General features: G+C 33.8%; 1 protein-coding gene across 1 annotated transcript in view; it reads right to left on the minus strand.

Moving 5' to 3' along the window:
- Nucleotides 1-396: 396 nt before the first annotated feature.
- The window catches only part of LOC134686640 (uncharacterized), a 48,163-nt gene continuing 34,829 nt past the window's right edge, over nucleotides 397-13,730 (minus strand). Inside the window, exon 6 of the mRNA XM_063546315.1 lies at nucleotides 397-7,151. Within this exon, the coding sequence (XP_063402385.1) occupies nucleotides 397-7,151 (6,755 nt within the window). The remainder of the gene's footprint in view (nucleotides 7,152-13,730) is intronic.

Here is a 13,730-nt window from a genome sequence, read left to right on the forward strand (position 1 = left end):
ATGTCTAGTTATATGAGTTTTAAATTTTTACAACAAGCAAGTTATACATCATTAAATAATCTATGTTGTACATCCAACAACACCCCTGTTGGAACAGACGAAATAAACGCATTTATGGTGCTAAATTCTTCAAATACAAACATAATGTGAAAGCGTTACACAATTACAAACACAGATACATGTTATTCCTTATGACCTTTATATAATAAAAACATTATTAAATGTTATTTGCATGGGACAGACATTACTAGATAATCATTTTGATATTCTGTAATCAATACTGTCAAAAAACGATCCTATTAAATTTTTCTAATGTTTGTAAATAAGTAACTTTATGTACAACCTTTATTACAATATAGGTGAACATTTTAAGTGAGGTCACAACTATCTTACTGTTTATTTATGTCCCAATTGATCATCAATCTCTCTTTCATATAGGATCTCTTTGTTTGTTGTCGCAACTAGCTTCCTCATTATTGTCAGTGCATAATTGCAATCTGCACCATTTTCTTCTAGTAATTTCACTATGTCTATATTATTCGTCATAAAGGCAACAAACAGTGGAGATGCTCCATTAGCATTACACATATTGATGTCGGACTCGTTGTCCAATAATAGTTTCACTATTTCTCTATGATTGTTTCGACAAGCAATCAACAAAGGAGATGTTCCGTTAACCAAACATTTATTAACGTCTGAATTGTTGTTCAGTAATATATAAACAACCTCAAAATGATTATTCTTACAAGCAATAAACAACGGAGAAGCCCCATCATATGTACATTTATTAATGTCTGCCTTATTTTCTAACAAAACTTGAATGATCTCTATCCGATTTTTCTGACAAGCAACAAACAAAGGAGTTACTCCATTATTGTTACACATATTAATGTCAGCTTTGTTGTGTATTAGCATTCTGACTATCGCTTTATTATTTTTTTCACAAGCCACACACAAAGGAGATACTCCATCACCACCACATTTATTAATATCTGCCTTGTTGTTCAATAAAACTTTAACCGTAACAACATGATTCAGCATACTAGCCCTAAACAACGGAGATTTCCCAGAATCAGAAGACTTATTAATGTCGGCCTTGTTCTCCAGTAAAATTTTTACAATATCAATATAATTATTCTCACAAGCAATGTACAAAGGAGATACTCCACCAGTCATGCATTTATGAATGTCAGCCTTGTTTTCAAGTAAAAGCCTTACTATTTCTAGATGATTATTCTGACATGCAACACACAAAGAAGATGCTCCATTATTCCTGCACTTATCAATGTCGGCTTTGTTTTCCAATAAAAGCCTTACTATTTGTAAATGATTATTCTGACAAGCAATAAACAAAGGAGATCCCCCATCTTCCCTACACTTATCAATGTCCGCCTTGTTGTGCAGTAAAACCTTCGCTATATTTATAAAGTTCCTCTGACAAACAGTATATAAAGGAGATTCTCCATTTTTCTTACACCAATTTATATTTGCCTTATTGCTTAATAAAATATTGACTAACATTTTATCATTATTCTCACAAGCAACATATAATGGTGATTCCCCAGTATCTACACACTTGTTGATATCAGCCTTGTGGTCCAGTAAACATTTAACTACTTCTGTATGCTTTAACTGCACGGCAATAAACAAGGGCGATGCTCCGGTATTTTTACATTTATTTATGTCTGGTTTGTTTTCAAGTAGAAACTTCACGAGTTCCAAGTAATTCATCTGACAAGCGATATACAAAGGAGACACTTCATCATCACCACACTGATTAATATCAGCCTTGTTGGCAAGTAGAACTTTTACTATCTCTATACAATTCTTCTCACTAGCCATACACAAAGGAGATCTTCCAATATTTGTACACTGATTAATATCTGCCATGTTATCCACCAACACTTTTACTATGTCTGCATTTTGATTTATACAAGCAACAATTAAAGGAGATAATCCATCATGCGAACACCTATTTATGTCTGCCTTGTTGTCCAGTAAGACGTTCGCTACCTTTAAGTCATTTTTAGCACACGCAACCAACAAAGGCGTTGCTCCATTGTACTTGCTCTGATTAATGTCTGCCTTGTAATCAATTAAAAGCTTAACAATTTCTGTATGATTGGTCTTACAAGCTCTAAACAAAGGATATTCTCCAATATCGGTAGACTTGTTTATGTCGGCTTTGTTCTCCAGTAAACTATTTACTATCTCTATGTTATCATTCTCACAAGCAAGTAACAAAGGAGATAGTCCACCAGTCGTGCATTTATGAATGTCAGCATTGTTTTCAAGTAAAAGCCTTACTATTTCTAGATGATTATTCTGACATGCAACACACAAAGAAGATGCTCCATTATTCCTGCACTTATCAATGTCGGCTTTGTTTTCCAATAAAAGCCTTACTATTTGTAAATGATTATTCTGACAAGCAATAAACAAAGGTGATCCCCCATCTTCCCTACACTTATCAATGTCCGCCTTGTTGTGCAGTAAAACCTTCGCTATTTCTATAAAGTTCCTCTGACAAACAGTATATAAAGGAGATTCTCCATTTTTCTTACACCAATTTATATTTGCCTTATTGCTTAATAAAATATTGACTAACATTTTATCATTATTCTCACAAGCAACATATAATGGTGATTCCCCAGTATCTACACACTTGTTGATATCAGCCTTGTGGTCCAGTAAACATTTAACTACTTCTGTATGCTTTAAAAGCACGGCAATAAACAAGGGCGATGCTCCGGTATTTTTACATTTATTTATGTCTGGTTTGTTTTCAAGTAGAAACTTCACGAGTTCCAAGTAATTCATCTGACAAGCGATTAACAAAGGAGACACTCCATCATCACCACACTGATTAATATCAGCCTTGTTGGCAAGTAGAACTTTTACTATCTCTATACAATTCTTCTCACTAACCATACACAAAGGAGATCTTCCAATATTTGTACACTGATTAATATCTGCCATGTTATCCACCAACACTTTTACTATGTCTGCATTTTGATTTATACAAGCAACCATTAAAGGAGATAATCCATCATGCGAACACCTATTTATGTCTGCCTTGTTGTCCAGTAAGACGTTCGCTAACTTTAAGTCATTTTTAGCACACGCAACCAACAAAGGCGTTGCTCCATTGTCCTTGCTCTGATTAATGTCTGCCTTGTAATCAATTAAAAGCTTAACAATTTCTGTACGATTGGTCTTACAAGCTCTAAACAAAGGATATTCTCCAATATCGGTAGACTTGTTAATGTCGGCTTTGTTCTCCCGTGAACTATTTACTATCTCTATGTTATCATTCTCACAAGCAAGGAACAAAGGAGATAGTCCACCAGTCGTGCATTTATGAATGTCAGCCTTGTTTTCAAGTAAAAGCCTTACTATTTCTAGATGATTATTCTGACATGCAACACACAAAGAAGATGCTCCATTATTCCTGCACTTATCAATGTCGGCTTTGTTTTCCAATAAAAGCCTTACTATTTGTAAATGATTATTCTGACAAGCAATAAACAAAGGAGATCCCCCATCTTCCCTACACTTATCAATGTCCGCCTTGTTGTGCAGTAAAACCTTCGCTATTTCTATAAAGTTCCTCTGACAAACAGTATATAAAAGAGATTCTCCATTTTCCTTACACCAATTTATATTTGCCTTATTGCTTAATAAAATATTGACTAACATTTTATCATTATTCTCACAAGCAACATATAATGGTGATTCCCCAGTATTTACACACTTGTTGATATCAGCCTTGTGGTCCAGTAAACATTTAACTACTTCTGTATGCTTTAACTGCACGGCAATAAACAAGGGCGATGCTCCGGTATTTTTACATTTATTTATGTCTGGTTTGTTTTCAAGTAGAAACTTCACGAGTTCCAAGTAATTCATCTGACAAGCGATATACAAAGGAGACACTCCATCATCACCACACTGATTAATATCAGCCTTGTTGGAAAGTAGAACTTTTACTATCTCTACACAATTCTCCTCACTAGCCATATACAAAGGAGATATTCCAATATTTGTACACTGATTAATATCTGCCATGTTATCCACCAACACTTTTACTATGTCTGCATTTTGATTTATACAAGCAACCATTAAAGGAGATAATCCATCATGCAAACACCTATTTATGTCTGCCTTGTTGTCCAGTAAGACGTTCGCTAACTTTAAGTCATTTTTAGCACACGCAACCAACAAAGGCGTTGCTCCATTGTCCTTGCTCTGATTAATGTCTGCCTTGTAATCAATTAAAAGCTTAACAATTTCTGTATGATTGGTCTTACAAGCTCTAAACAAAGGATATTCTCCAATATCGGTAGACTTGTTAATGTCGGCTTTGTTCTCCAGTGAACTATTTACTATCTCTATGTTATCATTCTCACAAGCAAGGAACAAAGGAGATAGTCCACCAGTCATGCATTTATGAATGTCAGCCTTGTTTTCAAGTAAAAGCCTTACTATTTCTAGATGATTATTCTGACATGCAACACACAAAGAAGATGCTCCATTATTCCTGCACTTATCAATGTCGGCTTTGTTTTCCAATAAAAGCCTTACTATTTGTAAATGATTATTCTGACAAGCAATAAACAAAGGAGATCCCCCATCTTCCCTACACTTATCAATGTCCGCCTTGTTGTGCAATAAAACCTTCGCTATTTCTATAAAGTTCCTCTGACAAACAGTATATAAAAGAGATTCTCCATTTTTCTTACACCAATTTATATTTGCCTTATTGCTTAATAAAATATTGACTAACATTTTATCATTATTCTCACAAGCAACATATAATGGTGATTCCCCAGTATCTACACACTTGTTGATATCAGCCTTGTGGTCCAGTAAACATTTAACTACTTCTGTATGCTTTAACTGCACGGCAATAAACAAGGGCGATGCTCCGGTATTTTTACATTTATTTATGTCTGGTTTGTTTTCAAGTAGAAACTTCACGAGTTCCAAGTAATTCATCTGACAAGCGATATACAAAGGAGACACTTCATCATCACCACACTGATTAATATCAGCCTTGTTGGCAAGTAGAACTTTTACTATCTCTATACAATTCTTCTCACTAGCCATACACAAAGGAGAAATTCCAATATTTGTACACTGATTAATATCTGCCATGTTATCCACCAACACTTTTACTATGTCAGCATTTTGATTTATACAAGCAACCATTAAAGGAGATAATCCATCATGCAAACACCTATTTATGTCTGCCTTGTTGTCCAGTAAGACGTTCACTACCTTTAAGTCGTTGTTAGCACACGCAACTAACAAAGGCGTTGCTCCATTGTCCTTGCTCTGATTAATGTCTGCCTTGTAATCAATTAAAAGCTTAACAATTTCTTCATGATTGGCCTGACAAGCTCTCAACAAAGGAGATTCTCCATAGTCGGTGCATTTATTAACGTCTGCCCCGTTCTCAAGTAATACCTTTACTATGTTAACATGATTCGCCTGACAAGCCACACACAAAGCTGATTCTCCATTATCCATACATTTGTTGACGTCGGCTTTGTTGTACAGTAAAATCTTAACTATTTCCATATGATTATTCTGACAAGCAGTTAAAAAAGGAGATGCTTCGTTAGCCATACATATATTGATATCTGCTTTGTTTGTAAGTAAAACTTTTACTGTCTCAATATGATTTTGCTGGCAAGCAATTGACAAAGGTGTTTCCCCATTATCTCTACGCCTATCAATATCTCCTTTGTTCTCCAGTAGCAACTTTATTATATTTGTGTTTCCTTCTTGCGCAGATACGTGCATTGGACTAATACCTTCACTGTTGCACTTGTTAACTTCAACACCGTGATAAATACACCACTGAATCAGAGAAATATCCCCCCATTGACAACACTGTAAAAGTACAGTATCGTTGTTTGCAATATCACATGTCCGTGCTAACCGTTTCTGGAATGGAATATCGAGTGTTTCCAAATAATGCAGGAATCTCTGCCTAAACTCTGGTATCCTCATGTTGATGTTTTGAGACAAAACCTGTATTCTATTGATAGACCAGTCATCAATCAATCTCTGCATGTACATCTGATGGTATACAGGTGGTACAACAATGATAAACTGTTTCATGTCATCTGTTTTTTCTAATAAAACCCTCTGCCCCACAATCTCACTGTCTGCATTCCGAATAACGCACTGGATCATTCTTTTTCCAAAATAATAAACCAGAAAGTCAAATATTGTATCGTGTATAGTTTTGTATATACCTTGGTCTTTCCTAACGAATGTATATTCAAGTGACTTAATTTCGTCAAGTAGAACAAGCCGTGATGTTCCTCTGTCTAGTTTACATGCCTCATATGTGTTTTCTACCTTTTTTCTTATTACTGTGTCTATTTCATCTGTCAACCATTCCTCCTTCAATGCATTGTTGAACATGACAAACAATGCCAAAGCACAATACTTTTCATTATTCCCTTTTTTTAGAAACATATCGATTTCCGCCTCATAAACTGAAAAAGGATTCTTGAAGAAATCTGTAATATTGAGTTCAGGATTATCATGATTATCACTAAACAATTTACAGAGAAGTGGAAAACAATCATATAAATCACAGAATGGTAAAATTTCCAAAGCAGATGTATTAAGATATAATTCTGCTATTGATTGTTTCTCTGTTTTGGATAAACACAAATCGTCAGACATCAGGTTACATACACATGTCCTGAAAATTGACATTAACTCAAACTTGTGATCCTGATATACTTGTAATCGACATGCCACAATGATTTTAGTAAGTTTATTTTGAAACAGTACTTTCATATGTTTCATGTCTGACTCCAGGATGTTAAGTTCAAACTGGTTTATGGAATAGGTTCCACAAAAGTTATCCATAACAAAAAGTGTTTTCTGGTTTGGATTGTAAAAATTAACGATATCATGTGCATTGGTTACCGGAACAACATCGTACCCTTCATCTGCCATTACTAAAGCCACATATTGTAGAGTTGCTGTTTTCCCAACACCCGCACTAGCAGTAATAGTTACAAAACTGTTTTCGTGTACACATTCCAGTACATGTTTGGCAGCTCTGGTTTCAACAAAAGTTGAATTGTCCATCTTCCACACCTCCAACATCTGACTAATTTGCTCTGCAATATATTAATACTTAACTCTAAACAAAAAGTTATATGTTATTTATCGTCTAAAAGTTATAAGATTTGTGTATTGCTGGTAGACGACTATAACATGTATAAGTAGGAAGTGCCTATTAGAGATTTACAATAACTACCCGACTCCGAGACTGAGTACGAGAACGACTACAAATCGTACAGGTAAGCGATAGGGGTAATCTCAAAATAATTTGTACACCTATTGATTTTACCGTTTTAAATCTTTGCGTTGCAATGTTATAGTACAAAACCATTCATCAACTTGATTATTTATTACTGGTGGGTTGAATAAAACAAATTTTCATTCTCTCCTTCTAATAGATTTTTTTTCAGAATCTAATACTTTCACAACAATTAATTGCTCGTGTTATCTGATCACTTCTGTATGTTCTCAAATTTAACTGATGAATTATTTAAATGGAATTGAGTAATTATACTATTGTTCATTTTTTTTTGTTTTGTAGCAACATTTGGTCCATTGTATATAGTCTTGGGGGATAGGAGAAATATTTTCAATTGAATGTTTGCAAATCGCTTGAAATTGTTTTGATCAGATTTTTTTTATAGCTGCGAGTGAATTGTAGTGCATACTCTTGTTCGCATCTATTTATTATATATATAAATCATTAGTTACGTGAATGATTATGAATATCAAATCAGTATTAACCTTCTAAGTCTTACAATCATCCTTCCTGTCAAGTTAGCTTGCAATTGGTTGTCAAATTTATAATAGAACAATAACATAATGACATATAATATAACGATAACATAATGGCGGGATCTTTAAAAGAACAGAGTCACGTCATATGAACCAAAGAAGCACAAAAAGTCGCACATACAAAACACACCAGCAAAAAAGAAATATAATACAAACACATTGACGGGATGCATAAGTACCGAGCCACGTCAAATGGATATCACAGAAAACAGACCAAACAGTAAAAGTAATATTAATAATAGAACAAAGACAAATAAAAGAACAATATAACACGTTGTTTATATGATAAACAACGTCAGTACTCATAATCTATACATCAAGACCATCCTGTATTATTTGTGGAGTTGATACGGAATATTTATCAACAAGGTCTTGATACTTTCCGATGAACTATTTTAGAAAAAAGACGAGACGTTCTTTGACATACCCCTGGTTCATCAACTTTCTGCTCAGACACTGGTGACGTTTTACAAAGTTTGAGTAGCAGCTGCAAGCTCTTGAATATCGAATATGCTGGGAAATGTATTCCCATATGCAGGTGAAGTTGGTATATTGCTACTAAGGTTGGGGGAAATTGATAATTTCAAAATTAAAATCGTCTCGTTTGTCATAGATTCTGGTACTGAGATGACTGTGTGTGTCAAATTCGAGGTATAAGTCTAAAAATGTGGCGGAAGAAGCCGTGTCTATTGTTTCATATGAAAAAAAGAAGTCCGCACAGCTGTTCTCATAGGAATGCCGACAATTTGTTGAAAAAGTCTACCTCAAAATTCAACAAATGTGTCATTTGGTATCTGGTGGAAAGTTGTTTTATTGGAAACCATACTACATCTTATTTTTAAATTATTCTTCATAAAGTTATGTTGGTTTACTTATTGATGAATCAAAATTCACACCTAGGCTTTTGAACAGACTTTAATATTACAGAATATCGAGTTTCTGTTCAACACGTTGTTAGACATGTTACCGATACCGAAACCGAAACCGATACCGAAACCAAAAAAAGTAGTGAAGTAAATGGTAAATGTTTAAAGTGTTTAATTAATGCAACCCTGTTACTCCATTATATTGTGTGAAATTTTAATGCACTAGATGATGAAGTATTACTTCAATTGAACAATTTACATGAATCTATCAAACATCAAAGTGAAATTTAACGAGTATAGCATATTAAATATACTAACGCAAGTTATATACAATAAAGATATGGATTTAAATTTAATAAAATACATAACAAAATGAGTTGATAAGAAGGAGGAATTAAAGGAAAGGTACGTATAAGCTAGCAAAATAAACTTTTAATGGTTTGATTGGTTGAAATGTTACCCTACATTTTAACTAATGGCTTTGATATTTGATTTTAACAAAACTTCTATTCATAAAGCTATCCATGAAATTATTCATGAAACATTCAGATAAGTGATAACATGGCCTTCAGCCGAAGAATGGAAAACTATGAAGGGTGATTGGTCAGAACAGAGAGAAGCAGTTTGATCTTTTGATTGTACCTCCCAAAGAATAAATCTCCCAACCAAAAAGAGGCATTGTTTCATAGTGGGCATTGTCATATACACTGTATTAATACTCAAGTCATAACAGAGATAGGAAAGAAAATAAGATACATCAAATTTTGTTTTCTTGGTCATATCAATGACGCAATGACTTACACATTGTTGGATGTGATCGGTTCACACCAGATATTTCCGTTTCCTCGTGAGTGTTACTTACTTGGCGATACCATATATTCATCTGCATATCATATTACATCGTCATATACTGTAATTCAGCTACGCAATCAGTATGCAAAAATATGCGATCCACGCTAATGTTTCAATGAACAGATTCGTGCAAGAAGAGTTAATGTAGAACATTCCATAAGAGGAATGGAAATTAATAAAAAATAATAGGTTCTCTTTATAGACATATGCATAGTCTAAACGATATTGCACCTAGTGTAGAACTATATGCAACTCTTACCATATGACGATACCTGCTTCATGAATGATGTACATCATAAATGAATTCATCACCATCTTAAAATGTATATATCTTGTTCTACTGTATTCAATAATGGTTGAATTTAAGTTTTCTTTTTCTGATAGATTCATGTGAATTGATCGATGAATTGAAGCTCATAGATACCAGGTACCAGGCTTATAATCTAATACACAAGACGCGCGTTTCGTCTACATAAGACCCATCAATGACGCTCGGATCGAATTAGTTAAAAAGCCAAACAGGTATAAAATTGAAGAGCACTGAGGACACAAAATTTTAAAAAGTTGTGCCAAAAACAGCTAAAGTAATCTATGTCTGGGATAAGAAAATCCTTAGTATTTTGAATAATTCATACTTTTGAAGTAATACTCCATCAAGCATATTCAAATATCAAACAATACAATAGAGGTCAAAGGGTTTAGCTAATTAACATTATGATTATTTTTCATTTACCTCACCACTTCTTTTGGGTTTCGGTATCGGTTTCAGTTTCGGTTTCGGTATCGGCTTATGGTGAACATATCTATTGGCGAGTTGTAATGCTGTAAGGAGGCATCCTCGTCACAAACTAAAAGTTTGTGGAAGTTTTGTAAATAGACGAAAAAAACTTTTCAATTAGTATAAAACTATAAAACCACAATGTTTACAATTTTTTTTATTGTTTAAAGATAGGCTTTTAAAATTAAAAGAGGGGCGAAAAATACCGGAGGGACAGTCAAACTCATAAATCGAGATAAAAAATGACAACGCCATGGCTAAAAAATAAAAAGACAAACAGGCAAATAAAAGTACAAAAGATAAAACATAGAAAACTAAAGACTAAGCAACACGAACCCCACCAAAAACTGGGGGTGATCTCAGGTGCTCCGGAAGGGTATACAGATCATGCTCCACATGTGGTACCCGTCGTGTTGCTCATTTTATTACAAACCCAGTAAATAGACTAATTCCGTAGGTCACATTCGTGGTGAAAAGGGAAGTGAATTGTAGTTAGGACACAAGGAACATATCCGATATCATCTGTGAAACGGTTATTCCATAACAGTCAACCAACTTGTGATAGCGTCCGTAAAATTTACGAAGAGATGATTTCAACTTCACCATTTGGAACTCTTGGTTTAATAGCTTCCTTGTGAGCATCAACCCTCTACCGCGGAAATCACGACTAGAAATACAAGCCCGGGAATATCGTATCAATTGGGAGATATATACTCCGTATGCAGGTGCTGCTGGAATGTTTCTACATAGAAATGGAAAGTTCACAACTGGGAAGCTGAAATCATCTCTTTTGTCGTAAAGTATTGTTTTCAAACGACCCTCATTGTCAATTTCTAGATGTAAGTTCAACATGTCTTACTATGACTCGTAGTCGGACTGCTGTTAGAGTCGGACAGTTATTGTAAATTTATATTATCATATTTTGATCTTATATTTAATCATGAACAATTACACGCTGCATGATTCACAATTGTGTTTCTTTTTATCTTACCACTATGCATAGTTCTCGATCCTATTTTTGCACACACAAAAAACTAGAGGCTCTTAAGAGCAGGTGTTGCTCACCTTGGTCTATGTGCATATTCATTAAAGGACACTCTCTAATTTCATCGTAGACGAGAAAAGAATTCATGACCAAAATCTCTGTTTTGTTGATCTTGTATTGCTGATCATCTAGTCTGTTTAAACACAAAATAGTGTAAAATAAATCCTTATTCAAGGGACTGGGCAATCGCTTTTTTAAAGGGTGAAAGCCTACTACCTTTATCAGTGAAATGTGACTTGTTAGTAGACCGTGCCTTGCTGATCATTTTTGTGATTTAAAGTTTCTGTTTATCAAGTATAATTTTGATCATGTACGGTAAAAACCTCAAATAATGATAAAAATGGCATTAAAGTCCAGAAATTTCAAGGAGAGTTCGGATTATTTCATTTATATTGTCTAACTTATAGAGCATGTCATGCTGATCATTTTTTTGTCGTTTAAGTTTCTATCTATCTATTATAGTTTTTAAGATATAAGTCAAAAACACTAAAGAATGGCAAAAATCATCATCAAAGGACAATAACTTTGATAAGGAGTCGGCTAAAGATTTCGACATCTAAATCTATTCATAGAACTTGTAACCTATTTGTAAAACTTGTCATGCTGATCAGTTTTGCATTTTAATGTTTCTCTGTATCTTTCATAAAATTGAAAATTGAAATAGGGAATATGTCAAAAAGACAACAACCCGATCAAAAAGCAGACAACAGCCGAATTTTATAGTTTTCCAGATAATAGGCAAAAATGAAAACAAATGGAAAAAATTGTCATGTAATGGTAAAAAAAAAAACTAAAGCTAACATCAACAGCAGAAGTTGTCCTTTTCTAGATTTAGACATTTCAGTTTTTAAAGGGAAACTCCACACTAAAATTTACGACAAAAGAGACGATTTTTCATTCCCTATTGTTAATTTTCTTTTTTTAGACGGCGATAATCCTTTGGCTCCATCATACGGTGTTTATATATCTAATTCGTTCGTTATGCCCGTGTGTGTAGGGATGTCGTCGATTTTAATGAACGTAATCAATGCATCACTGGTAATTTATTAAAAGTTATCAATGTTACCAGGCTTATGATTTAATACTCCAGACGCGCGTTTCGTCTACATATATAAGACTCATCAGTGACGCTGAGATCAAAATAGTTAAAAAGCCAAAGAAGTACAAAATTGAAGAGCATTGGTGACCCATTGAGTTAGGGATTTCGTTACCATAAATTACTTTAAACTTTTACTAAATTCTTTCATAGATACAAAGATTTGATTAGTACATTTAGCTGAACCTGTAGAAAACTTATTTAAAACGGCATTTCACATCCTAAAATTTACGGTAAAAGCGAGGAAATCACTATGTGATCCGTGTAAACTCATCGAACCTTTAAACAAACTTATTAGTAAAGGTTATCCTACCAATGCTGTAATTAGATCTTTGAATATAGTTCACTTTGGCACTAATATCAATTTTATCATCAGCAAATGAAAACAAAACTAAATTCGTATTCTTTTAAACGGGATGTATAAAGACACACCCACGTTTTTTGTCTATGAAGAGGTTAACTTCTAACTATTCTACTGCCTGTCAATACATTTATTTTGGCATTGCACAAGTCATGTCTTCTTTAACTATCTAGTGCTGTTTATTTGGAATGTTTATTGACACAATCGTTCTAGTAACATCGTAACTGTCGTCATCTTTTAAATCATATCGCACATTACTACTTTATTATTTGAAGCATGTCTTTGCAGTCACTGTTGTAAATAGCTATATAACCTATGTCATGTTTTAAAAAAATCGAATTGTACAAGCGTCTAAACTATGATGTTCGGTTTATCTGTTTTATTGTATAAATTTCAAGATTGGTATAGTTTAATCAAGGTAGATTGATATGATTTAATTAACATATAATCATACTGCTGAAGGATATCTGTTTCACGAAATATTTATAAATAATTACATTTATAGTTTCCTTGATTTGTTATTGGTATACTTTTGTACACTTTTTACGCGTTTGTATAATTTATTTATTGTGTACATGTATCGTTACTCGTAACGATCCAGCGCCCTTGTGGGAAAGATCGTTGACTATTATTCAGAAGTTTTATATATATATATAAAAGTACTTCTGATCCATTGACGAATATATATATTTTTATGTCACGATATCTCAGTTGCATGGGTTCGAATCCCGGCGAGGGAAGAACAAAAGGAGTATGTCCGGTAAGGACCCATTTTGGCCTCAAATCTCAGGTTCATCTGACGAAAGATTTTGACCACTTTTTAAACACTTAAGTGTCTATTT

This window comes from Mytilus trossulus, chromosome 10, assembly GCF_036588685.1.
Source record: "Mytilus trossulus isolate FHL-02 chromosome 10, PNRI_Mtr1.1.1.hap1, whole genome shotgun sequence".
NCBI lineage: Eukaryota > Metazoa > Mollusca > Bivalvia > Mytilida > Mytilidae > Mytilus > Mytilus trossulus.